At 43.9% G+C, this 26,281-nt stretch overlaps 1 protein-coding gene across 1 annotated transcript in view; it reads left to right on the top strand.

The window, feature by feature from the left end:
- Positions 1-26,281, top strand: part of GALNT10 (polypeptide N-acetylgalactosaminyltransferase 10) — a 229,899-nt gene that overhangs the window by 92,695 nt on the left and 110,923 nt on the right. Inside the window, exons 2-3 of the mRNA XM_055428979.2 lie at positions 11,433-11,535; positions 14,570-14,708. Coding sequence (XP_055284954.1) covers positions 11,433-11,535; positions 14,570-14,708 — 242 coding nt within the window. The remainder of the gene's footprint in view (positions 1-11,432; positions 11,536-14,569; positions 14,709-26,281) is intronic.

Genomic DNA, 26,281 nt, shown 5'->3' with positions numbered 1-26,281 from the left:
CCTATTTAAGCAGTTTCTCCTACAGTTTTAAAACCAATGACTTTTTCTCTGGTCGAAGTCATCTTGGTGCCTTCTGAGGTAATGAAAATTCTTATCTCCTGAGAGTAGGTTCGCTCAGCACCACTGTGCTCACATTACCAGAGGCCAGAGAGAACTGGACCCCTGGTGACACCATCCACGGAACAGGCTTGCTGAGCAGGGGGACAGGAAGATGGCCAGCCTACCCAGTTAGGATTTCTTTCTCTTTCTTTTGGACCACGTGTCCCTGAATTCCCAAGGCTTTAAGTATATATATATATACTGTATCATATATATATTTATGATACAGTTCCCTTAGGTCTGATTTTCTGACTTGCTGTCTATGAACAGGATTAAAACTTGAAAATAGCATGTGATGAAGCAGACACCAGGCTGGGTGAGGGGAGTTCTGGTCTCAAGACCCCAGCTCAGCCGTACCTGTGTTCATGGTATCGTGGGCCTATGGACCTTCAAGGTGAACTCATCACCCAAGTGTCCAAGTCTTTAGGCTACGTTTCTTTACTACAGACTTGCAGGACCTTCATGACTCTTTTTTTTAAAAAATACTTATGTCCGTCCCTGCTTCTACCTTCCTGCCTAAGCTGGCAGTACTCTGCCTATACCAGTGTGACGACAGCCTCCTTCCTGAGTGCCACCCTCTGCCTTGGCTGCTAGAGGGCTTTCCAAATGCACCCTGATCTTGCCGCCTCCTTCTGTAAAATACTTAATTTCCAAACGCTTCTGGGGAAAGACAGAATCCTCCTTCCTGCCCACCTCTCATCCCCACCAGGCTTCCACTCTTGCTCTGTGCAACACACACCCTGCTCTTCTTTTAGTCCCTCCTGTGTTTCATATTTGCCCAGCCACAGGATCTCTGCACATCCACTGTCTGAAATGCTCTGTTCTCTTCTCTCTGCTGAGTTTATCGTGCTTATACCCCATCCGTTTCCTCAGGGAAGCCTTTCCTGACTTTGCAGTCTGGATAAGACCCTCCTTATCTGATCTGAAAGAAATGGACTCTCTTTGCACCATATATCCTTCTTTTCTGCACAGGCCACTGTAGCTATTTAAATTTTTTTTGTGGTTGTGGATTAAAGTCTGTATTCCCTGCAGCCCCACACACTACTGTAAGTTCTATGAGAGCAGGGCCCTTATCTGTCTTGCTCACAAATGTATTCTTTATATGTAGCACAGAACCTGGCATGTACTTGTATTCATCAAACATTTAAGTAAATGGATGGATGAATGGGTGAGAGAATATTATCAAATGAATATTATCAAATTATCAGAGTGTTGTTATTTGTTTTCCCAGCGATTAACCCTTTGGAAACTTCCTCTGAAGAATATGATACAAGAATGAAAGAGAAAAGTTACTGAAGGCTCCATGTGCCCTTTAGATAATAGATATTATGAAGTATCTTGGCTCTTTTCTCTCTGCTATTTAAAAAGTCTTTTAATGAGCTTTCACACCCTCTGTAGCAAATGACCTTTTCTAGAGCCATCGGTACAAAACAAAAGGGTGCCATCAGTACAAAACAAAAGGGTGAATTAGACGGGTGGAATGCTTCTGCCCTTGGAAGTACAGGATCAGCCTTTTAAACACCATGGTTCCTGTTTGTGAATGACCTTGCCCTCTTAGGGAATGGGGCCCCATCCAGATTTCAGATTCTGACATCCTGGTGTTATGACCACAGGGTTATTGGAACCAGGAAAATTTACACACCTGATTACTGGGTGGAACAGCAGGATTGCCTGACGTGGCCAACTTGATCTTGTGGTTGCTGGGTTATAGTGTCTCCATCCATTCATAAACAACACCCTTTAGGGATGATTGCTTTCTCATACTTCCTGGTCCTGGTTGTAGTGAAAGGTAGATTTTCTCAGAACAGCGGCTACTAGGTAAGGGCTGGGTCTGGGTCAGCTCATTTCAGTCTGTCTTGTGGAATGTCCAAGAGTGGTCCTCAGCCTACAGTGAGGGTACATTTCCTCTGAAAACAAAATCATCTTTCTCTATGCATTTCTTCCAGGTCGAGAGGGATTCTAAGATTACCAGGTGGATAGGTAGTAGCATATTTTATTATTGTTCCTTGCTCAAAAACCTTTTGTGGCTCCCATCTGCCAAACAGCTCAAATGTAAGGCCCTCAGATTCTGGTCCAGACTAACCCTAACTCTGACTCTCTTTTTTCCTGACTCTCATATCCCACTCCCACCAGCCAAATGAGGGTCCTTGCCATTAAGGAAACAGGCCCCTTGCTTTCTAACCTCCATCTCTGCACGTGCTTCCCCTCCAGCTGGATTCTGTCCTCCCACCTCTACCAGTCAGAATCTTACCCATCCTATTAGGCAGCTTTCAATTTTTGCAGGGATTTTTCCCTGATGGTCTTAGATAGAATTTAACCTTTGGCTCTTGTAAATACCTATAGAATTCATCTGTACAACTTCGAGGGCACTCACATGACAGTGTTGTGTGCTTTTTCCCTTCTTATATTCATCCTATTTGTTGAGGCTAAGAATGATCCTATTTCTCTTTATTTCCCCCACAGTTCTTTGGACGTAGTAGGTCCTTAATTCTTCGATGGAGTCATCCTCTTTTATGAGATGATGAAGAAATAAAAATAATTCAGCTTATGTCCTCAAGACTCATGAAGAAAGTACATTTATCCAGTTGTCCAAACTCCCTTGCTTAGAGTCACTTTATGCTTTTGGATAAATGAAGTCCTGCCTGGCCCTATTTGAAGGATAACCTTGAAGGCAACCTTGAAGAGAATGCTCTGCTGTGTGTGTGTGTGTGTGTGTGTGTGAAGGTTATTAGAATAATCTACTTAGCAGATAAACAAATGTTTGGAATTATATATAGTCATTTAAGCCTCAAAGCAAAATCATTCCAGCGCCTTTGTAGGGTTGTTTGAGAAGGAGGTTGCAAGCAAGGAAACCATCCTAAAATTTGCAGCAGAATCTAAGCCATTATAGTCCTCAGACCCTGGATGAAGCAGATGCCCTGCTCAGTTTTCCTTTCAGCATTGCTGTTTTTGAGCACACAGCTCTTTTTCCATTGTTTTGAAGACACCAACCAGCTGGGCCAGAGACATAAGCGTCCTCTCTGAGCGGCAGTTGCCGAGTCTGCAGGGTCAGGATTAGAGTATATGCTTTAACAGACCTTTCTCCTTGGGCAGATACACTTGGCTCACTTCACCACCTTTCTTCCCACCCTCCAAAGGATGCCAGGCACACTAAGTAGTAATTAAACAAAAGATTAAAATTCCATTTGTGTGTGTGTGTGTGACTGACTGTTTGAACACTAATCGATTCTTTCAGTGGAATGTTAAGTAAAAGCACGCAGCTACCAGAAGCAGTTATTTAGAGCAGCCAGTCAAAATCCAGTTCCAATTTATTGTTTAATGTGATTTCCACAATCATTCTGCCAGCCTCCTCCACACACCCTCCCTCCCCATCTTTGCCCTCTGCTTCTTCCCAGCCCTTCTGCTTCCTGTAGCAAAAGGACATCTAGAAATAGCAGGGAAGGAAAGTAGCAGAAGACAGTTGCTGAAGGAAAATAATCACACCTTTCATAGACAAACCTGTGAGTCTGTAGAATTAAAATTGCCTCTGGACTGAAATCCAGACTACCTTTTTATAACATTAAGTGATGGCATTGCTTAAGAATTGCTCTCTTTTAAGAAACACTGTTAGCGTTTTTTTCTGGCTGCGAAAGGTCTGTGGCATTTGTTTCTTTTGTAGAATGCCACTGTTAACTAAGAACTTTCTTCCTTCTTCAAGTACAGTGAGTTTCCACATGGGCACATGACCTCCTGTTAATGAGGAAATTCTCTAAATCCTGTTATCAGCAGTAGCCAGTTGAATTGGCTCAGGTGTTCAATAGGTTTCCTCTGCAGGGCTCACAGTTTTATTATTAGATTCCCATCCCTGTCCTTTCTCCCCCAGACATGGCCATCGCATACACCAGATCATAAACTTTCTCCAGAAATAACCTATTAATAGTTGCACTCCTTTACCAAGGGGGCCTAACTTTATGCCAGATACTGAGCTTGATGTGTTGTGTGGATGAGCTCAGTTCATTCTGTCAACAACCTGCACATTATTCTGATAGTGTTCCTATTAACCAATCCAGGAAACTGGGGTCCATCTGCCCAGGGAGTAAAACCCAGGTTTTTCCAACTCTGGAGTCAGAATTCTCTGAGTCATCCAACTAGACTTCCTGACCCCTTGATGAGCAGTCATTCAAGGAGTCATACACCTGATACTTACTGAGGGTCTAGGTATTGACCTAGGAAAACACAGTGACAAATCCACACAGACATGCCCCTGCCTTCAGGGAGCTCATAGTCTAACCCATGGAGAGAACAGCCAGATCTGGTTTGATCTTTGGGGCTGACAAACTGTGGGGTTTTGGGCAACTCTGTTCTACTCAGGTTTCATAACTGTGAGTGAGACAGCTGGATTTTGGCAAGTGGTTTTCCACCTTTACTGTGAATTACATGGAGATGTGTTTAAAGACCCATTGCTTCTTGGCCTCCTATGCCCAGATACTTTGATTTCATAGGTTCAAGGTGGGGTACAGGAAATTTTATATATAATGAGGGCTCAGGTCTCCAAAGAACCATCCTTTGAGAGCAGCTGATCTGGCTGTAAACCCATTGGCACATGCACAGGATCTGCGTTGTCACACAGGTGTTCACAGTGCTTACCACAGTGCCTGGCACAGAGTAGATCTCAATAAATATTTAGCAATATTTGGAATGATCTATCTGTGGGGTTTCTGTGGGTGGATGTCAGAGACTTCTGATCACAATTTCATTAAGGTTTCTGGACAGCATTCTAAGGGCCTCCTGAGCTCTGAATACTTGGTGGTTTTAGGATTGAAACCAGCTCCTCCTTTGACCAAAAGCTTAGACCTATTATGGGAAATCTTTTTAACATGTATAGTAAAAAAGAAAAAAAAAAAATTGGGCTTCCCTGGTAGCTCAGCTGGTAAAGAATCTGCCTGCAATGCAGGAGACCCTGATTCAATTCCTGGGTTGGGAAGATCTGCTGGAGAAGAGATAGGCTACCCACTCCAGTATTCTTGGGCTTTCCTGGTGGCTCAGCTGGTAAAAAATCCACCTGCAATGTGGGAGACCAGGGTTTGATCCCTGGGTTGGGAAGATCCCCTGGAGAAGTGAAAGGCTACTCACTCTAGTATTGTGGCCTGGAGAATTCCATGGAGTCTCAAAGAGTCAGGCACAGCTGAGCAACTTTCACTTTCATAGTAAAATTTGAGTCCTGTATCAAGGTGATTTGATCAGATGTCAATTTATAGTAGATCCTTAAAATCCGAAGGCTACCCACGTTCTATGTGTAAATTCTGAACGTGCTTCCAATACACGGTTTGTGATTTTCTTGGTTCACTTGAAAGTCCTTTTTGGGCAGGTGATGGTGTCTTTATTTTCCAGGTAGGAAAATGAAACTTGTCCAAGACCACACTGCAAGCTCTCTCCACTAAAATCCAGCGTGGGAATCAAAGAACATGGCTTTTATCCTCTGGCCTACTTTGTGCCCTTGGTTGGGTAGTTTGGTCTCTTTGGACCTCAGTTTTCCCACCTATAAGATAGAAAAAAAGGTGGACTTACTGTTTCTGAGAAGCTGCATAGCTTAGATACTTGAGAACCTCCTTGTAACTACATGTTTAACTTGCCGAAGTCCCTCTGTCGGCAAGCTCCAAAGTCTTCTTAGTTTAGGGAAGAAGTAAAAACTAATGCTTCCCTGGTGACTCAGCCAGCAAAAAATCCACCTATAATGCAGGAGACCTGGGTTCAATCCCTGAGTCTGGAAGATCCCCTGGAGAAGTGAATGGCAACCCACTCCAGTATTCTTGCCTGGAGAATTCTTGCCTGGAGAAATCTTGGAGGCTACAGTCCACGGGGTTGCAAAGAGTTGAACATGACTGAGTGACTGTCACTTGTCATCTAAGAACTGAGACCACCTAAAATAGGCCATCTCTGGAGATCATTCTAGAGGGGCATGCATCATTAAGGCAAAGGCAGTGAGGTGGTAGAAGCTGTTAAGCATGGAACTCCCAGAATTTTGGAACCTTAATTCTGTATCCTGTCAGTTCTGCAGTTCACTGTTCATTCTGAGAATGAGATTCAGGGGAGTTGATCTCTGTGCAGTCACAGCTGTGAGATTCAGCCCCGAACCCCGTTCCCAGGAACATGAGAAGACGTCCACAAACATATAGATGAGACAGAGTCCTTTCCAGAATCTTAGACTCTTGAAATGTCTTTGCAAAGGTCACCTCACCCTTGCTACTCAAAATGTTTTTCGGGGATCAGCAGCATCACCTAGGAGCTTGTTAGAAATGCAGAGTCTCAGACCCAGCCCAGACCTCATATATCAGAATCCATGTTTAACAAGATACTCAGGTGATTATACAGAACAGGAAAATTTGAGAAGCGCTAGCCGTAACTCCAATACTTTGGCCCCCTGATGAGAATAACTGACTCATTGGAAAAGACCCTGATGCTAGGAAAGATTAAAGGCAGGAGGAGAAGGGGACAACAGAAGATGAGATGGTTAGATGGCATCATCTAACCTATGGACATGAGTTTGAGTAAGCTCCAGGAGTTGGTGATGGATGGGGAAGCCTGGCGTGCTGCAGTCCTTGGGGTCACAAAGAGTCAGACATGACTGAGCAACTGAACTGAACTGAGCCCTAATTGTGTTCAACTCCCCTCCTTCACATCCTGATGAACAAGCAGGCACCCTGTTCCTGGCCTCCCCTAACATCTTCTTCCAAGTGGGCCTATTTCATCTTAAGACCAGCCCACCTTTTGGAATTCCTTCTGTTTTCAGCTAACCCCTCAGGCATTCAATAAACTTCTGCCCTTGGCTCTCACACTAGCCTCAGGGCCTCATAGAACAAGGTAAACCCTCCTGTGTTTCCCATGGCTTCTCATCTCCAAGTTCTCATAGAACACAGTTTCTAATCCTCATGCATATCTGTATGTGGCAGCCCATTGCAAACTCACTGCGGCCAGGAAAATAACACAAATGAGAGATGAGAGCCAGGTCACATCACAGAGTCTTTGTGACCGCATGAACTGTAACCCACCCACCAGGCTCCTGTGTCCATGGACTTTTCTAGGCAAGAATACTGAAGTGGGTTGCCATTTCCTCCAGGGGATCTTCCCGACCCAGAGATGGAACTCACGTCTCCTACTTTGGCAGGCGAATTCTTTACCACTGAGCCACCTGGGAAGCCCTATTCCCCCCACCCCCCGACACACACACTGGCAGTTTAAAAAAAAATCCTCAAAAACCACCAGATTGTGTTTGCCAGTGATCATTCAGTTCAGTTCAGTTCAGTCGCTCAGTTGTGTCCGACTCTTTGCAACCCCATGAATCACAGCACACCAGGCCTCCCTGTCCATCACCAACTCCCAGAGTTCACCCAACCTCATGTCCATCGTGTCGGTGATGCCATCCAGCCATCTCATTCTCTGTCGTCCCCTTCTCCTCCTGCCCCCAATCCCTCCCAGCATCAGAATCTTTTCCAGTGAGTCAACTCGTCGCATGAGGTGGCCAAAGTATTGGAGTTTCAGCTTTAGCATCAGTCCTTCCAATGAACACCCAGGATTGATCTCCTTGCGAATGGACTGGTTGGATCTTCTTGCAGTCCAAGGGACTCTCAAGAGTCTTCTCCAGCACCACAGTTCAAAAGCATCAATTCTTCGGTGATCAGCTTTCTTCACAGTCCAACTCTCACATCCATACATGACCACGGGAAAAACCATAGCCTTGACTAGACGGACCTTTGTTGGCAAAGTAATTTCTCTGCTTTTTAATATACTATCTAGGTTGGTCATAACTTTCCTTAAGGTTTTTTGTTAATTTCAATGATGAATATCTGCTCAACTAGGATACAATAGCCCAGGTATGGTTTGACCAGCACAGACCAGGCACGCTTATGATGTCCTGAATTCTAGACCAGTAGTTCTCAAATGGGAGTGTACATCAGAATCTCTTTGAGGACTTGTTAAAACCCAAGTCTCTGGGCCCCACACCCAGTTTCTGCTGCTGCCTCCTGGATGGGGCTCATTTCTGACGAGTGCACAGCTGCTGTGAGTCCTGCTGGTTCACACTGTAAGAACCACTTTAGATTGGTTCCTCCTATTAAGACAGCCTGGGTTTGCAGAACCTCTTTAGTTCCACCAGTGACCTAACATAGTCAATGAAGTTCTCAGTCTTTGGGTAGCAGAAGAGGGAAGAGGAATTGGGAGGGAGAGCTGGAGGAAAGATTGCTAACCAACCCTTGACCGACCAATCCTGACGTCTAGAGGTAGAGTGCTTAACTTGGGCATACCCCTGTTCCATTCCAAGACTTGATTTCCCTGTTTGTGAAATAGGGCAGTGGCCCCGGATCAGTTTTTGAGTTCATGTGTTTGCTTGTGTGGAGATTTGATGGTCAGTTTGTTTTTAGCAGAGGACTTTTAGAAATGAAATCTCACATAGGACCCCAGTATAGAAAACAGACAGATACATTGCTGGTCTGACTGAAGTGCAGGGGTCAAGCTCTTACTGTCAGTCTCCACCTCCTCAAGGCAGCACTGAGGGTACAGTTGAAACCCCCTGAAGGAACTTCCCACTCAGCTCCTGTGGTTTTTGAGACCCTGAGAACTGTTTGCAGGCACGTGACCTTTGTTTTTGCATTTTTCTTTCCCTCTCTGACCACATGTGGCATGTCCACTTTCAGAATTTTCTTCCTGCAAGTCAGAGAGGTCTGCAGGAGAGGGAGTGCTGAGGATTATTATCATTAGAGCTGTTGTAGGGATATTGAGCCCTTGTGGAAAATGTGCTAACTCGAGGATCAGCCAGGGACTTAATAAACAGGCATGAGGATGGTTTTATTCCAGTGGCTTCTTGTTAGGGCTAATGTTCAAGCACACCATGCGTTCAGGGCCTTCGAAGGTAATTATAGAGGAAATAGAACTACTGGATCCTGCATGCCACCATGGCATGAGCAGGTCTGCGGGTTTTTTAAAGGGCAAGGTCATAGGGAAAGCTGTTCTCATCGAGGTGAACACAGAAGATACAGACAGCAGTGTGGCACAGTGTCACCTTGGAAAGACTTACTGAGCCCTGGGGCCTGACTCTTGGCATGGGAAAGCATCTGGCACCTTTTGATGACCCCAGACGCTGGAATGCAGCCCCTGGGAAGCTGCTTCCTTAACAGGCCCCCCCGGGACAGACTCTCCTCCTGGAATACATAATAAATGTCTTCAGCTCCAGCCTCTGAGGGCTGTTCTCCCTTGTATTCCTGTTTTCTTTCAGTCGTCCAAGCACTTGTTCAGACCTTCCACAAACATCTGCCGGCTGCTCGCCCTCTCTGGGACCAGGCCCTCTTTGGGACTTCAGAGATGACTGAGACCCAGCTCCTCCTCCTGTGCTCCGTGCTCCTTGAGCCCAGCTCACTCTGCCATGCTCCACCCGCCCAGGGTGTGCGCTCTGCCTGCCTCTCATTTCAGCTTATCTGAAGTCCAGCCCAAAGGCCCCCGTGTCTGTGAACCCTTCCCCAGTTCTCCCAGGTGGAAGTGAAGTCCTCTAGCTCTTTCTCAGAACCTCTCAACACAGGTTCATTTCCTCTGCCTCATCCAGTGCAGAGCCACTAGGCAGCTGTGGCTCTTAAGCACTTGGAAGGAGGCTGAACTGAGATGCCCACAAGTGTGACATACACACTGGATTTTGAAGGCTCAGTGCACACACAGAAAGGAACATAGACTTAACCTCAACATTTGCTTCCACTGCCTGTTGAAACGGTCTTAGTTTAGATCAGCGGTCCTCAAACTTTTTGGCACCAGGGACCAATTTCATGGAAGACAGCTTTGCCACAGTTTCTGGAACCCCTGCTTTCGATGGAGTTCAGTTCAGTTCAGTCGCTCAGTCGTGTCCGACTCTTTGCGACCCCATGAATCGCAGCACGGCAGGCCTCCCTGTCCATCACCAACTCCCGGAGTTCATCCAAACTCATGTGCATTGAGTCAGTGATGCCATCCAGCCATCTCATTCTCTGTCGTCCCCTTCTCCTTCTGCCCCCAATCCCTCCCAGCATCAGAGTCTTTTCCAATGAGTCAACTCTTCGCATGAAATGGTCAGAGTATTGGAGTTTCAGCCTCAGCATCAGTCCTTCCAATGAACACCCAGGATTGATCTCCTCTAGAATGGACTGGTTGGATCTCCTTGCAGTCCAAGGGACTCTCAAGAGTCTTTTCCAACACCACAGTTCAAAAGCATCAATTCTTCGGCGATCAGCTTTCTTCACAGTCCAACTTTCACATCCATACATGACTACGGGAAAAACCATAGCCTTGACTAGACGGACCTTTGTTGGCAAAGTTATGTCTCTGCTTTTTAATATGCTATCTAGGTTGGTCATAACTTTCCTTCCAAGGAGTAAGTGTCTTTTAATTTCACGGCTGCAATCAGCATCTGCAGTGATTTTGGAGCCCCCAAAAATGAAGTCTGACACTGTTTCCACTGTTTCCCCATCTATTTCCCATGAAGTGATGGGACCAGATGCCATGATTTTAGATTTCTGAATGTTGAGCTTCAAGCCACCTTTTTCACTCTCCTCTTTCACTTTCATCAAGAGCCTTTTGAGTTCCTTTTCACTTTCTGCCATAAGGGTAGTGTCATCTGCATATCTGAGGTTATTGATATTTCTCCCGGCAATCTTGATTCCAGCTTATGCTTCTTCCAGCCCATTGTTTCTCATGATGTACTCTGCATTTAAGTTAAATAAGCAGAGTGACAATATGCATCCTTGACGTACTCCTTTTCCTACTTGGAACCAGTCTGTTGTTCCATGTCCACTTCTAACTGTTGCTTCCTGACTTGCATACAGGTTTCTCAAGACGCAGGTCAAGTGGTCTGGTATTCCCATCTCTCAGAATTTTCCACAGTTTATTGTGATCCACACAGTCAAAGGCTTTGGCATATTCAATAAAGCAGAAATAGATGGAGTATATGGAGCTAAATGAAATACATTATCAAAGCTCACTTTACCTGGTTAAAAAAAATAAAGTTACATATGTGGCCCATCTTGGTAGCTTACATTATATTTCTGTTAGACAGCGTTATACCTACCGTTTTCTCTCTTCTGTAAAAGGAGTGTCTGTCCATATGCTTTCTCTCCCACGGGTTTGTAAGTTCCAGGAGGGTGGGCACTGTGTGTCATCTTTCTGAACTTTGCACAGCTAGCTGGCACTGGTGGGCAGGAGTAACCAAGTTCTGAGGGAATTAATAAATGAACCGCTGATGGCAGACATTCATCCCGTAGGCCATGTACTTGCTGGGTCTCTTTGTTATTAAACTTATTTTCCCTTTTCTTCTTTTTCATAGTTTTTGTCTTTTTTTTAAGGGCTCACACAGTCAACCAAAGAAGAGCTTTTTCTTTGGAGATAGGCAGAAACTGAAGGACTGGCATGACAAAGAAGCCATCAAGAGGGATGCTCAGCGTGTAGGTAAGAAGGGCAGGGCATCTACCTGTTGGTCCCCTGGAGAGTGCTTGCACATGTGCGTGTGTGTGTGTGTGTTTTATGGGGGCGTCTAGACCTCCTGTTGACTCCCTGTCCGTTTGCCATTTTACCTTCCCCTGGTTCCCAGGGCCAGCCCTCTCCCCTCCTTCACCTGTTAGCTGACCCCTTTCTCCATTCATATCATCAGATCCACTGCTTTCAGGCCTTTGCCCTGAAACCCGAAACCCCTAACCAGCCTTTGTAGCTCATTTGATGAGAGGGAACCTGGAGCTCCGAGAGGTGGGGTAATTTACCTGCAGACACACAGTGAGAAAGAGGCAAGCTTGAGACTTGAGCCCAGGTCTGGAGAGCTGAGTTGATCCCTCCCCAACATCACAGCCACGAGGCTGAGTGAAACTAATGGGCTTCTGCTGAAGCTCTCTTCACCCGATTAGCCTTTGGAACAGCTCCTGTTCCACTGCAGAGTGGAATGGGTGAGGTATACAGAAATCATGTGGAGAGTCATCTCCGAAGGGCTTGCCTAGGAGCCAGGAGAGCAGCTCTGACGCCACCTACCAGCCATCTGACCCTCAGATAAATTCCACACTCCTGGAGCCTCGGTTTCCCCTCTGTCCTCAGGGCTCATGCTTCCTACTTTGATAACCGAAGGGTCTTGTTGTGAAAATGACAAATAAAGTATAGCTTTACAATACTGGAAAGAAATATAAGGGGTTTATATTTTATTCATTTTTATATCAGAGGTACCCAGCACTATTGATTTTCTTTTTTAAAATGTTACACTGTGACAAAACTAGATTATAAGAAGCTCTGAGTAGAGCTGACATAGTAACTTGTGGTCAGGGAAATCCAAAGACACATCTGGCAGTGATTTAGAATGAAGGGTCGGAGAAGGCAATGGCAAGCCACTCCAGTACTCTTGCCTAGAAAATCCCATGGATGGAGGAGCCTGGTAGGCTGCAGTCCATGGGGTCGCTAAGGGTCGGACACGACTGAGCGACTTCACTTTCACTTTTCACTTTCCACTTTCACACATTGGAGAAGGAAATGGCAACCCACTCCAGTGTTCTTGCCTGGAGAATCCCAGGGACGGGGGAGCCTGGTGGGCTTCCGTCTATGGGGTCACACAGAGTCGGACACGACTGAAGTGACTTAGCAGCAGCAGCAGCAGTTGGAATACTGCTTAGATTAAGAAAGGAAACATTTGAAAAGAGATAATTTCCCAGGCACTTATACCAGAATTATTAGAACATTGGGCTAACTAGCCAAAGAGTAAGCAGTGGTGACATTATTAAGAATAATAGTAACCAGCCCAAGTTGAACACTCACTGTGTGCCGGGCATCTTGCCCTGCATTCCCCCCCTTAATCATCACACGGAACCTTTTCATCCCAATGAACACTAAGGGAAAAACCCAAGACACAGAAAAATTGAAGCCTCTCCCAAGATGACAGCCAGGAGCATCAGGACTGGGCTTCAAACTCCACTCTGTGCAGCTCATTCCCCTGCACTGCCCCCTCCACCAGAGCTTCCCTCCCCGCCCAAACAGATGCTTCTGCCCTTCTTTGTCTGCTTGCGGCATTTGTGTCCCTTGTGGGATCATGCTGGGCACTGGCCAGCAGTGTCTTATCCCAGAGCCATGCAAGTTACAGGCAGCAGAGTCCTCTCCATTGTCGGGCTGGATCAGAGCAAGCACTATCCCAGGCTCCACCTCTCTCCTTGCACCCTCTCATCACACTGATGTTGACAGCATTTACTTTGCAAAGTAAACGGGGTATTGCTCAGGCCATGGGCTCCAAAAGATGAGATGATTTTCAGTTAGCTGATTCTATTACCATTTCTTCCACACTGTCGCTAATGGCAGGTGCTTAGTCTATTATTGCAGGGGTTGGGGGACATCAGCACATACCATCTGCACCCCAGAAACCCAGAGAGTAATTTCCTGGAGCATCAGGGACTCTTTCCCCAGATGACTTGTACAGAGAAAGGAAAGCTGGCACTGGATCCACTCATCCTTTACTAAGAGCCACACTTTTCAGGCAGTTCAGGCCTAGGCAAGGCAGATCATCATTAGTTTGCTCGCTTTAAAAAAATCAAAGCATCTTTGATCATTTGTGGCAATTTTGTTTTACACGTAAAGTTCGAGTCGCCTGGAGAGGAATCACAGTATTTCCTCACATAGTTAATAGGGTTTATCTTTACAGAAAGCTCTTGGATGTGCAGTCTCTCGTTTGACTTTCTCAGGATGGTGTGGGTACCAGACAGGAACAAGCTACAGTTCATAGAGCTAGTGTGACTGGCCCAAGGTGGGTCAGCTCCTAGGCAGGTGATCTGGCCTCCCATCCAGGTGGGCAGACTTCAGGGTCAGGGATGTTTGGGGCTCCTGGCAGAGGGCAGGGGAAGCATGGTCATTGGAGCCCAGAGACCTACTTTTATAACCTTTCTGAGTCCTTGTTTTTCATTTTTATTGTATAATTTTATTTACTTATTATTTTTGGCTGCACTGGGTCTTTGTTGCCACACTGGACCCTCTCCAGCTGTGGCAAGTGGGGGCTACCCTCCAGTTGCAGGGAGTGGGCTTCTCGTTGTGGTGGCTTCTCCTGCTGTGGAGCCCTGGCTATAGAGCACACTGGCTTCAGCAGTCGTGGCACACAGGTCCGGTCACCCCATAGCATGTGGGATCCTCCCGGACCAGGGATCAAACCTATGACCCCTGTGCTGGAGGGCAGACTCCTTACCACTGGACCACCAGGGAAGTCCCAAGTCCCGGCTTTTCTCTCTGTAGAATGAGGGCTCACGTGTCCACCCTAACAGCCTGTTGTGGAGGTTGCAGGAGAACAGAGCTGCAGAGCATGACACAGCTGTGGCTGAGTCTCATTCCCTTCCCTTCTTTAGCCCTGCAGAATCTGGAGAAACACTCTGTATCAAGTGTAAGGTCTTTTCTTGGTGATTTAAGCATGTTTTTCCTCTTCCCTTTCCCACCGCATTTAATTGGCAACCCTGATTTTGCTCTTTGCTCCTAGGAGACGGAGAACAAGGGAGGCCCTTCCCGTTGACCTATGCTGAGCGAGTGGACCAGGCATACCGAGAAAATGGATTTAACATTTACGTCAGCGATAAAATCTCCCTGAATCGCTCTCTCCCTGACATTCGGCACCCAAAGTGAGTGTAACTTCTCTCATCTTCCGGGATCTGAGGATTTTTGCCCTTGACTCTCATTGAGGATTAAAGAAACAGGTCCATAAAGCCCTGCTGGAGGACAGTCCCTCTGTTTTCCAGGGCCTTTGTGCACAGGTTCCTGTGAGCAGATTCTCCTAGAATTTAGAGCTGGCATGGCCAAGGGACGGTATTGTCTCCCCTAAAGAGTTGGTCTCCTTCCTCTATTCATGCAGTGGAAACCAGGATCTCTGTATTTCCTCTCTGGACTCTGGCCCACAGGGAAGTCCAGACCTCAATTTACAAGACAAGTGCAACAACAGTCTCAACCCTCCCTCGCTCCACCTTCTGTGTGTGACATTTTTATTTCTTTTTTTTTTAACTCTTTATTTTGGCTATCCTATGTACCTCTGTGTCTCGGTTATAAGCTATCTCAAATCATTTTGAGAGCGTACATGTCATCATGATTATAAAGATAATAGTGACCGCTAACTTTCTTTGAACACGTAGTGTGTGTCCAAGCACTTTATGTCATGTCACTTCCTTGCAGTGTAGGCCCCATGATGATGCCCATGTTTACAGATGAGGAAACTGAAGCTTAAAGGGGTACTGCAACTTATGTAGGGCCACACAGTGACTAAGAAGCGGAGTCAGTTCTTGAGCTCCAGTTCAACCAAAAACTCTACTTTGGATATTAAGCCATCCTGCCTTTCACTTTCGGAGAAGGCAATGGCAAGCCACTCCAGTACTCTTGCCTAGAAAATCCCATGGATGGAGGAGCCTGGTAGGCTGTAGTCCATGGGGTCGCTAAGGGTCAGACACGACTGAGCGACTTCACTTTCACTTTTCACTTTCACACGTTGGAGAAGGAAATGGCAACCCACTCCAGTGTTCTTGCCTGGAGAATCCCAGGGACGGGGGAGCCTAGTGGGCTTCCGTCTATGGGGTCACACAGAGTCGGACACGACTGAAGTGACTTAGCAGCAGCAGCAGCAGCAGCCTTTCACTTTTGAAAGGAGTATTGTGGTGGTCATGGTGACTTTCTAATAGAGCAGTATGTCTTAAAGTTGCTGGGCTTTAGAATCACGTGGGTGGCTATTAGTTGGAACACAAGATGTTGAGCCTCAACCCCATACTTCCTGATCCAGTAGATCTGGGTGGGGGCCCAAACACTTCATTACTAGTAAGCTCCCATGTGGTGTTCATGGGGTCCACACCTTGGGAACCACTGCTAGCAGATTTCAAAATTACTTCCAAAACAAAAAGAGACTCACAGACTTAGAGGATGAACTTATGGTTGCCAGGAGGGAAGGAAAGGGAGAAGGGATAGTTAAGGAGTTTGGGATGGACTTGTACACGCTGCTGTATTTAAAATGGATAACATATAAGGACCTGCTCCATAACACAGGGAGTTCTGCTTAATGTTATGTGGCACCCTGGATGGGAGAGGAGTTTGGGGAGAATTGATACATGTATATGTATGGCTGAGTCATTTTGCTGTTCACCTGAAACTGTCACAACATTGTTAATCGGCTGTACCCAATTACAAAATTAAAAAAAAATTTTTAAGTTTTTTTTCATGAAGGCAGTTATGAGTAGCAGTGGAGCAGAAACTATTTTGCTCAGGGACCACAAAATTAGAGGCCAGGGACAGATAGTAACAACTAACACTTATCAAATACTTACTGTATACCAGGCATTGTTCTAAGCCAATGGTTCTCAAAGTGTGGTTCCCAGGCCAGCAGAGCTTGTTAGACATGCAAATGTCTGGATCCCAGCCCAGGTTTACTGAATCAAAAGCTCTGCTTTGTAGGGGCTCAGCCATCAGTGTTTTAACAAGCCCTCCAGGTGATTCTGATGCAAAACTCAAGTTTTATATACACATTCTTTTTTTAATATCCTTTTCCATTGTGGTTTATCTCAGGATATTGAATATAGTCCCCTGTGCTATACATTAGGACCTGTTGTTATCCATTCTAAATGTAATAGTCTTCATCTACCAACCCTAGAACCAATGGTACTTTAAGTACATTAACTCAGCCAAACCTTCCCAAAACCCTGGGAGATAGGTACCTTTATTATCACCATTTTACACTTGAGGAATGAGGTCCAAAGAGTTAAATAATTAGTATTAGATGACATAGCTGGTAAAAGGTGGTGCCAGAATTTGCATGCAGAGAGTTTGACCCAGAATCTGAGTCATTAGGTCTTTCCACCTCTACAAGCTCAATTGGTAGAGTTAAAGAATCTTGGTAGTATGTTTGGCTACCTAAAAATGCTTTTTGGCCCCTTACATCTTTCAGTCCTTGCAACATTACTTTAAGGTTGGCGTTATTATTATTATCATCTCCACTGTATAGATGAGGAAAGCACACAACAAGGAATTTTCACAAAAAGGTGTGCTGCTTGCCCAGACCTGTAAGAAATCACAAGGATTTCTTACAGTGAGGGGAGGGAGCGAGGGGCCTTGCCGGGCTTGCCCGAGGGGTTGCAATTTGTTTCATGGTCTTCACTATCAAGCCTGGGATTTTTTTCATCTAAGTCTGAAAATGTAGTTCAGATATTTCAGATGTTGCTGGATTCAGAACTGTGACCTGACTCCAAGGGTCAGAAACTAAATTTATGTGTTTAGCCCCTTGCAGAGTTCAGTTTCTGCACTAATTTCATCTTTCTAAGTCTAGGAAAGTTCATATGGGAGCATTATACTCTCACTTCAGCCACTGCTCTGTGGTTCTGTACCTGGGGTGGTTTTAAAAAATACAAAAACTGGTGCCCCACCCCAGCCACTGGAGTCTGAATTTCTGGAGGTATAGCCTGGGTCTCAGGATTTTCTAAAATCTCGGGATGTGATTCTCACATGTAGATAGGGTTGAGAACTGCTGGTGTGAAATAAGGAATATTTTTTTTCAATGAGAGAAGTTTTCATCCACTCATTCATCTGTTCATCTAGTAAATGGATATTCATGGTCTTCTGTGTACCAAGCCCTGTTCTTAATACCAGGAATATAATGATAAATGAGCCCTTATTGCTGCCTTAGAGCAAGAGGTGGAGGCAGATGGCAGAAGCAGGTCATTACACCACAGATGAGAACCAGTGATGGGGCGGGCATAGGGTGCTTTGGAACCCCAGAGGACACCCCCACCCTGCACCTCTCTGTTCATTGCAAATAGAGAGCTAGGCAAGACAATACACATTCTTTGACTTACAGGGTGAGTCTCTCAGCTGTTAGAGAGGAAGCCAGGATGGGGATGTACCCCTTTATCTCCCAGTGCAGTGCTATCTCCCAGCAGCCAAGAAAAAGAAAGGTCTTTCTACTCATCAAGTCCCAGGACCCACAGAGAGGTTTGTGAATAGAATTCAGGAGAGTCTATAAACTTGAGTGAAAACAACTTTGCATTTTTCTTTTCATGAACCTCTCACTGAAATCTAGTGCTCGCTTCAGTTATGAATGTAGGCAATGAAGCACCTATGATGTTGCCAAAAGAAATCATCTGCTTTCCAGTCGCTTTACAGATATCTTGAAATGTCACAGATACTCATCACTGCTTTGGGATGAAGGTAGATTTTAGAACTTCCACTTGATCTTGTCATCTAATGTGTTAGTGAAGAAGCACATTTATGACTCTATTTCAAATTTCTTTATTATTTTGATAACTGTATTTCAGCCTAACTGGTTTCCTTTACAAGATCATGTATTTTATTTTATTCCTTGTAAGCATTATTCTGAGAAATGACCATGAGCTTCACCAGCCTGGCAGAGGGGTTCAGGGTCTGGGTTTAAGGGAAGGAAGTGCAATTCTGGGTGGGTGTGATTTCCACCTAAGGCTCCCCTATCACCAGTCCACCCACCCAGCCAGGATCCAAGTTACGGTGAAAGATGTCGCTAAATCCAGTGCTCCTGATGCTCCCCACCCCCCGCCATTTTTAGAATCTTATCGTGGAAGCTGATTTTTCATAAATGAGTTGACAGGTTTCTTGAAGAACTTTTTTTCTTTTTCCAGGGGAAGTGGAGTGGGCGGGGGATCTCTCCTGCAGTTTGACAGCAGAAATGTGCGAGGAAATTAGAGCAGTAGAGCTGCTCAGTCTCTCTGGTTTCTTTTAGCTTAAACAGCTTCTCCGGCAGGAGCTGAGGTTTATGTTTGCCTTCTACTCCTTCAGACTGAATTTTGGCAACAGCATGTCAGGAACAGAATTGAGGGGCTGCTTGTTTGTGCCAGCCGCATTCACTTCCTCCAGAAGCTGCGTGGGGGACCGTACAGCCACGGAGAATGGAGACTGGGTGGTACAGCCCCACTGGCTGGGTTTGCACAGGGGAGATGGCCAGCTGGCTCTGAGCAGGACTGCCCTCTGCACCTCCTGCCAAGGGAGCGGGAACAGAGGATGGCTGGTGGGCTGGCCCACTTTCCTTCTCCCCTGGGGTGGCCCTGGTAGCCTGTTTGGCAACTGCACATGGAGCCCCCTCGAGGGTACAGAGCTGATGGCAATGGAGTCCCAACTGCTGGAAGTGTCCTAGGTCTAAAGATCCCTGGACAAACCCTTCTGATGGGTGATCAGCTTCTTCTGTGCATGGTGGGGATGAAAGCAGCCTACAATCCTGACCTGCTTTTTCAAGTCCATGAGTATAGCTTTCAGTAATGAGTGAACTGAATGGCATCTTTTTTGTAATAAAAGGCCCAAGTCTACCAGGTTCCTGGTTCCATGCTCCTTTTTGCTTTTTGTTCAGTTAACATGGTTAGTTTATGGTATGTGTTCAGTTTCTTCAAAAGAATTTATAAGCTCATATTATAATAGGCCTGGATTCTATTGAGTGCCTTTATATCCCCAACAAGCTACAAAGGCAGCAAGGGAGGGAGTTGTAGCCTATTACCTTTGACATATGTTTATTAAATATACTCTTTGAAAAAAAAGATAACTTGCTGGCACAGGAAATTTAAGTCAATCACAGTTACTGCTACGGTAGTAGTGGAAGTAGCAGTAGTGATAATGGCCCAATATGAATGTACATGTAGACATAAAATTTGTATTTAGGGGCCAAGATAGAACAGGAACCAAGTTTACCTGCCTGACTGAAACAACCAAAAGAAAACAAAAAGTAAAATATATGAAATAATGGTTTTTAAAACTGTGGACTTCAGGCAATGAAGGATAGTAATCTCTAAGAGATGGGAAATAAGTGAGAGAATTCTACAAAGACCTCACAACTTGTTTCCTAGAGTTTCCAGGCCATGGTGCAGGGAGGTCCCCAGGCAGAACCCTGAGGACTTCCTGAGTTGAAGAGATGGAGCTGAGAGTCCAGAGTTCACAAGACAAGGGACTGGAGAGGAGAGATCTGTATGGAGACTGATCTGCAGAGATCTACAGATCCCCTGAGTAGATTGTACTGATGGGTGTGGGGAAACTGGGAAAGGAGCCACTTGGGAGGATGGGAGCAAAGAGTGCTAGCTCTCACACTGGGCGGAAAATTGTGCCTCTTTCCTCCACTCAGACTGGAAAACCTTGTAATCTGTAACTCATGGAGAACTGGATCTCGTACTTAGAAGAGTTTTGCATCAGTGGAGACTAATTAGCCCTCAACTGAACAGTACTCTGGACCAGTCTGAAAAAGCATAAATTATGCCCCAAAAGGATCAAACTGTTTCCAAGTAACTTCCTCCCAGGACAAAGCTTGAGAAACTATAACAAAATATTCAGCACCAACTAAGGTAAAATATAATCAGAGGCTATCAGACGTGCAAAAAGTAGAGAAAGATGGCCCATAATGAGGAAAATATTCTTATCAAAATTGACCCCAAGTTGACGCAGATTTTTGAATTATCAGGGGACACTAAAACACTTATTATAACAGTATTCCATGTGTTTAAAACATTAGAGCCATGGAAGATGTAAAAAGACTCAAATGTGGGCTTCCCTGTTGGCTCAGTGTTAAGAATCTTTCTGCTGATGCAGGAGACGCAGGTTCGATCCCTGATCTGAGAAGATCTCACATGCCATAGAGCAACTAAGCCTGTGTGCTACAGCTATTGAGCCTGTGCTCTGGAGCCTGGGAGCCACAACTGCTGAAGCCTACACACACTAGAGCCTCTGCTCCACAAAAGAGAAGCCGTCACTATGAGAAGCCCAAGTACTGCAATTAAAGAGTAGCCCCCACTTGCCGCAACTAGAGAAAAGCTCACGCAGCAACAAAGCAGCAGCACAGCCAAAAACAAATAAATAAATAATTTTTTTAAAGACTCAAATTCTAGAAATGAAATTGGCAGTGTCTGAGATGAAAAATGCAATATATGGGATGAATGACAGAACAGATCAGTTCAGTTCAGTTCAGTCGCTCAGTCCTATCCGACTCTTTGCGACCCCATGAATCACAGCACGCCAGGACTCCCTGTCCATCACCAACTCCTGGAGTTCACTCAAACTCATGTCCATCGAGTCAGTGATGCCATCCAGCCATCTCATTCTCTGTCGTCCCCGTCTCCTCCTGCCCCCAATCCTTCCTAGCATCAGAGTCTTTTCCAGTGAGTCAACTCATCTCATGAGGTGGCCAAAGTATTGGAGTTTCAGCTTTAGCATCAGTCCTTCCAGTGAACACCCAGGATTGATCTCCTTTAGAATGGACTGGTTGGATCTCCTTGCAGTCCAAGGGACTCTCAAGAGTCTTCTCCAGCACCACAGTTCAAAAGCATCAATTCTTCGGCGATCAGCTTTCTTCACAGTCCAACTCTCACATCCATACATGACCACGGGAAAAACTAGACAGACCTTTGTTGGCAAAGTAATGTCTCTGCTTTTTAATATGCTATCTAGGTTGGTCATAACTTTCCTTCCAAGGAGTAAGCGTCTTTTAATTTCATGGCTGCAATCAGCATCCGCAGTGATTTTGGAGCCAAAAAAAATAAAATCTGACACTGTTTCCACTGTTTCCCCATCTATTTCCCATGAAGTGATGGGACCAGATGCCATGATCTTTGTTTTCTGAATGTTGAGTTTCAAGCCAACCTTTTCACTCTCCTCTTTCACTTTCATCAAGAGGCTTTTGAGTTCCTCTTCACTTTCTGCCATAAGGGTGGTGTCATCTGCATATCTGAGGTTATTGATATTTCTCCTGGCAATCTTGATTCCCGCTTGTGCTTCTTCCAGCCCAGCGTTCCTCATGATGTACTCTGCATAGAAGTTAAATAAGCAGGGTGACAATACATAACCTTGACGTACTCCTTTTCCTATTTGGAACCAGTCTGTTGTTCCATGTCCAGTTCTGACTGTTGCTTCCTGACCTGCATACAGGTTTCTCAAGAGGCAGATCAGGTGGTCTGGTATTCCCATCTCTTTCAGAATGTTCCACAGTTTATTGTGATCCACATAGTCAAAGGCTTTGGCATATTCAATGAAGCAGAAATAGATGTTTTTCTGGAACTCTCTTGCTTTCTATTTCTGCTTCATTGACAGAACAGATAGTTCACACACACACAAAAAAAATTAGTGAATGTGAGGAAAAGAAATTACTCAGAATAAAAATGGTAGGAAAAATATTTTTTTAATGAAAAAAGCATTGATGAATGTTGATAACATTAAACAGTTGAGTATTCATGTGATTGGAGTCCATGAAGAAGAAGAGGGAAATAATGGCCAGACGTTCTCCAAAGTGAATGACAGCTATGAAATTGTAGATCTAAGAAGCTCAGTAAAAACTAATCTCAAGAAGCATGAATAAACAACACCAAGACATCATAATAAAATTATTGAAACTCAACAATAAAGAGAACAAAATTTAAAATAGCCAGAGAAATAAAACTTGTTCTAGACAGAGGACTAAAGATAAGAATGACAGAATTTTCACTGAAAACAGCACAAGCAAAAGCATGGCATAGCAACTGTTTTAAAGTACTGAAAGGTAAAACTCTTGACAGCCTGAAATTCCCTACCCGATGAAAATATAAAAATAAAGGCAAAATAAAAAACTTTTCCAACATTAGAAAAAAGCTGAAAGAATTCATCACAACAGTCTTATACTACACGAAACGCTGAAGGATATTCTTTGACAGGGGAAGATATCAGGTGGAAATAGGAGCCTTCATTCTCAAAGAATGATCACTGAAAATAGTAACTATATATATATATATATGCTATTTTTTCTTGCTGTTTAAATCTTTAAAAATATATCTGACTGTGTGAAAAAATAACATATTATTGTATTTAAAGTATAGATAAAAATGTATCCCACAATAAAGGTTAGAGGAGAGATGACAGTATACTGTTACAACATTCTCTATAGTATTTGTGATGTGGTATACTATCATTTGAAAATAGAATTTATAAGTTCAAAGCTTATACTATAAACCCTAAAGTAAGTACTAAAATAGCAAAAGCAAAGAGTTATAGCTAATAAGACAGCAAAGGAGGTAAAATGGAATCATGAAAAATATTCAGTTAATCTAGAAGGCAGAAAAACAGGAAAGAAAGAGCAAATATCAGAAAGGAAAAGTAGAAATTAAGTACCAAGATGATGAACTTTCACCTAACCATATCAATAATCATGTTAATTAATCACATTAACTATTTCAATGGCAAAGCAAACTGTCAGATAGGAAAGCAAGATCCAAGTACATGCTGCCTGCAAGAAAAACACTGTAAAGATAAAGATACAAATAAATTAAAAGTGAAAAGATAGATAAGATCTTCTGTGTAAACTAGTAAAAGAAAACTGGAATTGCTATATAGTAATACTAGTCAAATAGACTACAGAACAAAGACTATTCCTGGGGATAAAGAAGGTCATTTCATAACAAAGGAATCATTCATCAAGAGGACATAGCAATCCTAAATGTTTAAGCATCTAATAAGAGAGTTTCAAAATACATGAAGCAAAAAGTCATGGAACTGCAAGGAGAAATAGACGTAGCCACAATTATGAAATTTCAATACTTCTCTCTCAATAACTGATACAACAAGTAGACAGAGAATCAGCAAGGATATAGTAGACTTGAACAGCACTATCAACCAGTGTGACCCAGTTGACATTTGTGGAACACAAATAGCAGAATATATAATCTTTTCAAGTGCGTACAGAACATTTACCAAGCTAGACTATATTCACGACCAGAAAACAAGTCTTCATAAATTTAAACAGGTTCAAGTGACACAAATTATGTTCTCTGACCACAGTGAAAATAAAGTTGAAACCAATAATAGAATATTCCCTTAGAATTTCTAAATGTTTGGAAGCTATATAATTTAGGAATAACAGATGGGTCAAAGAAGAAATCAAAAGGAAAATTAGAGCGTATTTTGAATTGAATGATAATAGAAACTGACTGTATCTGAATTTATGAGATGGCACTGAAGCAGCAGGTAAGAGGAAATGTGTAGCATTAAGTGCCTATATTGGAAAAGAAGAATGGTCTCAAAATGATGACATCAGCTTCTACTTTAAAAACTAGAAAGAGTAAGTTAATCTGCAATAAACAGAAGAAAGGAAATGTTTTTAAAAGATCAAAGCAGAGATCAATGAAATAGAGAATAGAAAACCAACAAAAAAAATCAATGAACCTAAAAGATGGTTCTTTGAGATAGATGGTCAATTAAATTGATTGACATCTAACCAGACTGATAAGGGAAAAAAAGAAAGAAGACACAAATTAACAATATCAATAATGAGAAAGGTGACATAACTACAGATTCTGTTACTGTTAACAGAAAATAAAGTAATGTTCTGGACAACTTAATTCCTATAAATTCAGCAACTTTTAGATGAAATGACAAATTCCTTGAAAGACATGAACTACCAAGCTTACTCAGGAAGAAATAATTCATTTAAATAACCCTATATCGGAGAAGGCAATGGCAAGCCACTCCAGTACTCTTGCCTAGAAAATCCCATGGATGGAGGAGCCTGGTAGGCTGCAGTCCGTGGGGTCGCTAAAGGTCGGACACGACTGAGCGACTTCACTTTCACTTTTCACTTTCACACATTGGAGAAGGAAATGGCAACCCACTCCAGTGTTCTTGCCTGGAGAATCCCAGGGACGGGGGAGCCTGGTGGGCTTCCGTCTATGGGGTCACACAGAGTCAGACACGACTGAAGTGACTTAGCAGCAGCAGCATATGGGAGCCTGGCAGGCCACAGTCGATGGGGTCCCAAGAGTTGGACATGACTGAGCAACTAAATGACAATATCTGGTAAAGAAACTGGAATTATATGAAGAACCTTCCCACAGAGTAAACTCCGGGCCCAAATAGGTTCCACGGTGAATTCCACCCCCCGAAATTAAGAAACAATACAAAGTCTACACAATTCTTCCAAAATATTAAAGAGGTGAAGTGTATTTCAAGTCATTGTGGAGCCAGCATTACCCTGATACTAAAACCAAACAAACACAAAAAAGAAAATTACAGACCAATATCTCTCATGAACATAGATGTAAAAATTCTCAGTGAAATATTTAACAAACCAAACTCAATAATAGTTCAGATGGATCAGTGTGATTGCGTGGGATTTATTCCAGGGATGCAAAGATGGTTCAACATCCACAAATCAATCAGTGTGATTCACATTAACAAAATGAAGAATAAAATCTGTATGATCATCTCAATAGATGCAAAAAAAGCTTTTGACAAGATTCAGCACCCATTTATGATAAAAAAAAAACTCAAAAGTGGGTATAAAAGGGATGTATCTCAACATAATAAAGGCCATATGTGACAAATGCACAACTAATATTCTACTCAATAATGAAAACTTAAAAGCTATCTCTAAAATCAGGAACACAGCAAAGATACCCCCTCTTGCTATTCTTATTCAGCATTGTATTGAAGCCCTAGATAGAGCAGTTAGGCAAGAAAAAGAGATAAAAGTCATTCAGAATGGAAAGGAAGAAGTAAAACTGTCACTGTTTGCAGATGACATGACTTTATGTATAGAAAATCCTAAACACTCCACCAAAAAGCTATTAGAAATAGTAGAATTTAGTTGGAAATGGATTTGTTTTCATGGTTTGCTGACTGTTGCATCATCCACAACATCTAGATAAAAGGATAGGAAATCAAGAAGAGGAAGAGCACTGAGGGGAAATGGCTCCCTGGGCCCAGGAGAGCTAGCAGCTTAGGTCCTGTTGAGGGACCACCAGCTTCCTCCCATGATCATGTGGCCTTGATGTTGCTGGGGCTGGAGAACCAGGAAAGCCTGATGTTTATAAATATTCCCAGAAACAGACAGGGAATCTTCTGGAGTAGTGATGTGAGCCCAAGCAGGAAAGGCCAGGGATATAAAAGAGTTGAGGTTTCCTGGCCCAGAAGGCATCACCAGTTGTGCATTACCCTGGGGACCAAGGGAAGCTTTTGGCAGAGCTTCTGTGTTCTTGGGGTCCTGCTGCATAGACGCCTCATGAAGGTGTCTGAAGCTAATTAAATCAGGAATTTAAGGTAACCGTGTATGTGTGCTAGGGGCTCCTTTCATACCCCTGCATCCCCAATCTGTAGCCCACCTAAGATGCAGCCTGCTCCTATTCATTTATACTGATATGATCAAATGTCTGTCCTTGCATTGAAGAGATCTCAAGGCTACTAGCCAATTAAAACTATCTCTGCA

This window comes from Moschus berezovskii, chromosome 8 (assembly GCF_049115385.1).
Source record: "Moschus berezovskii isolate FMDL1 chromosome 8, NW_MosBer_1.0, whole genome shotgun sequence".
Taxonomy (NCBI): Eukaryota; Metazoa; Chordata; class Mammalia; order Artiodactyla; family Moschidae; genus Moschus; species Moschus berezovskii.
Note: the sequence above shows the minus strand (reverse complement) of the source record. Positions and strands in the feature narration are given on the sequence as shown.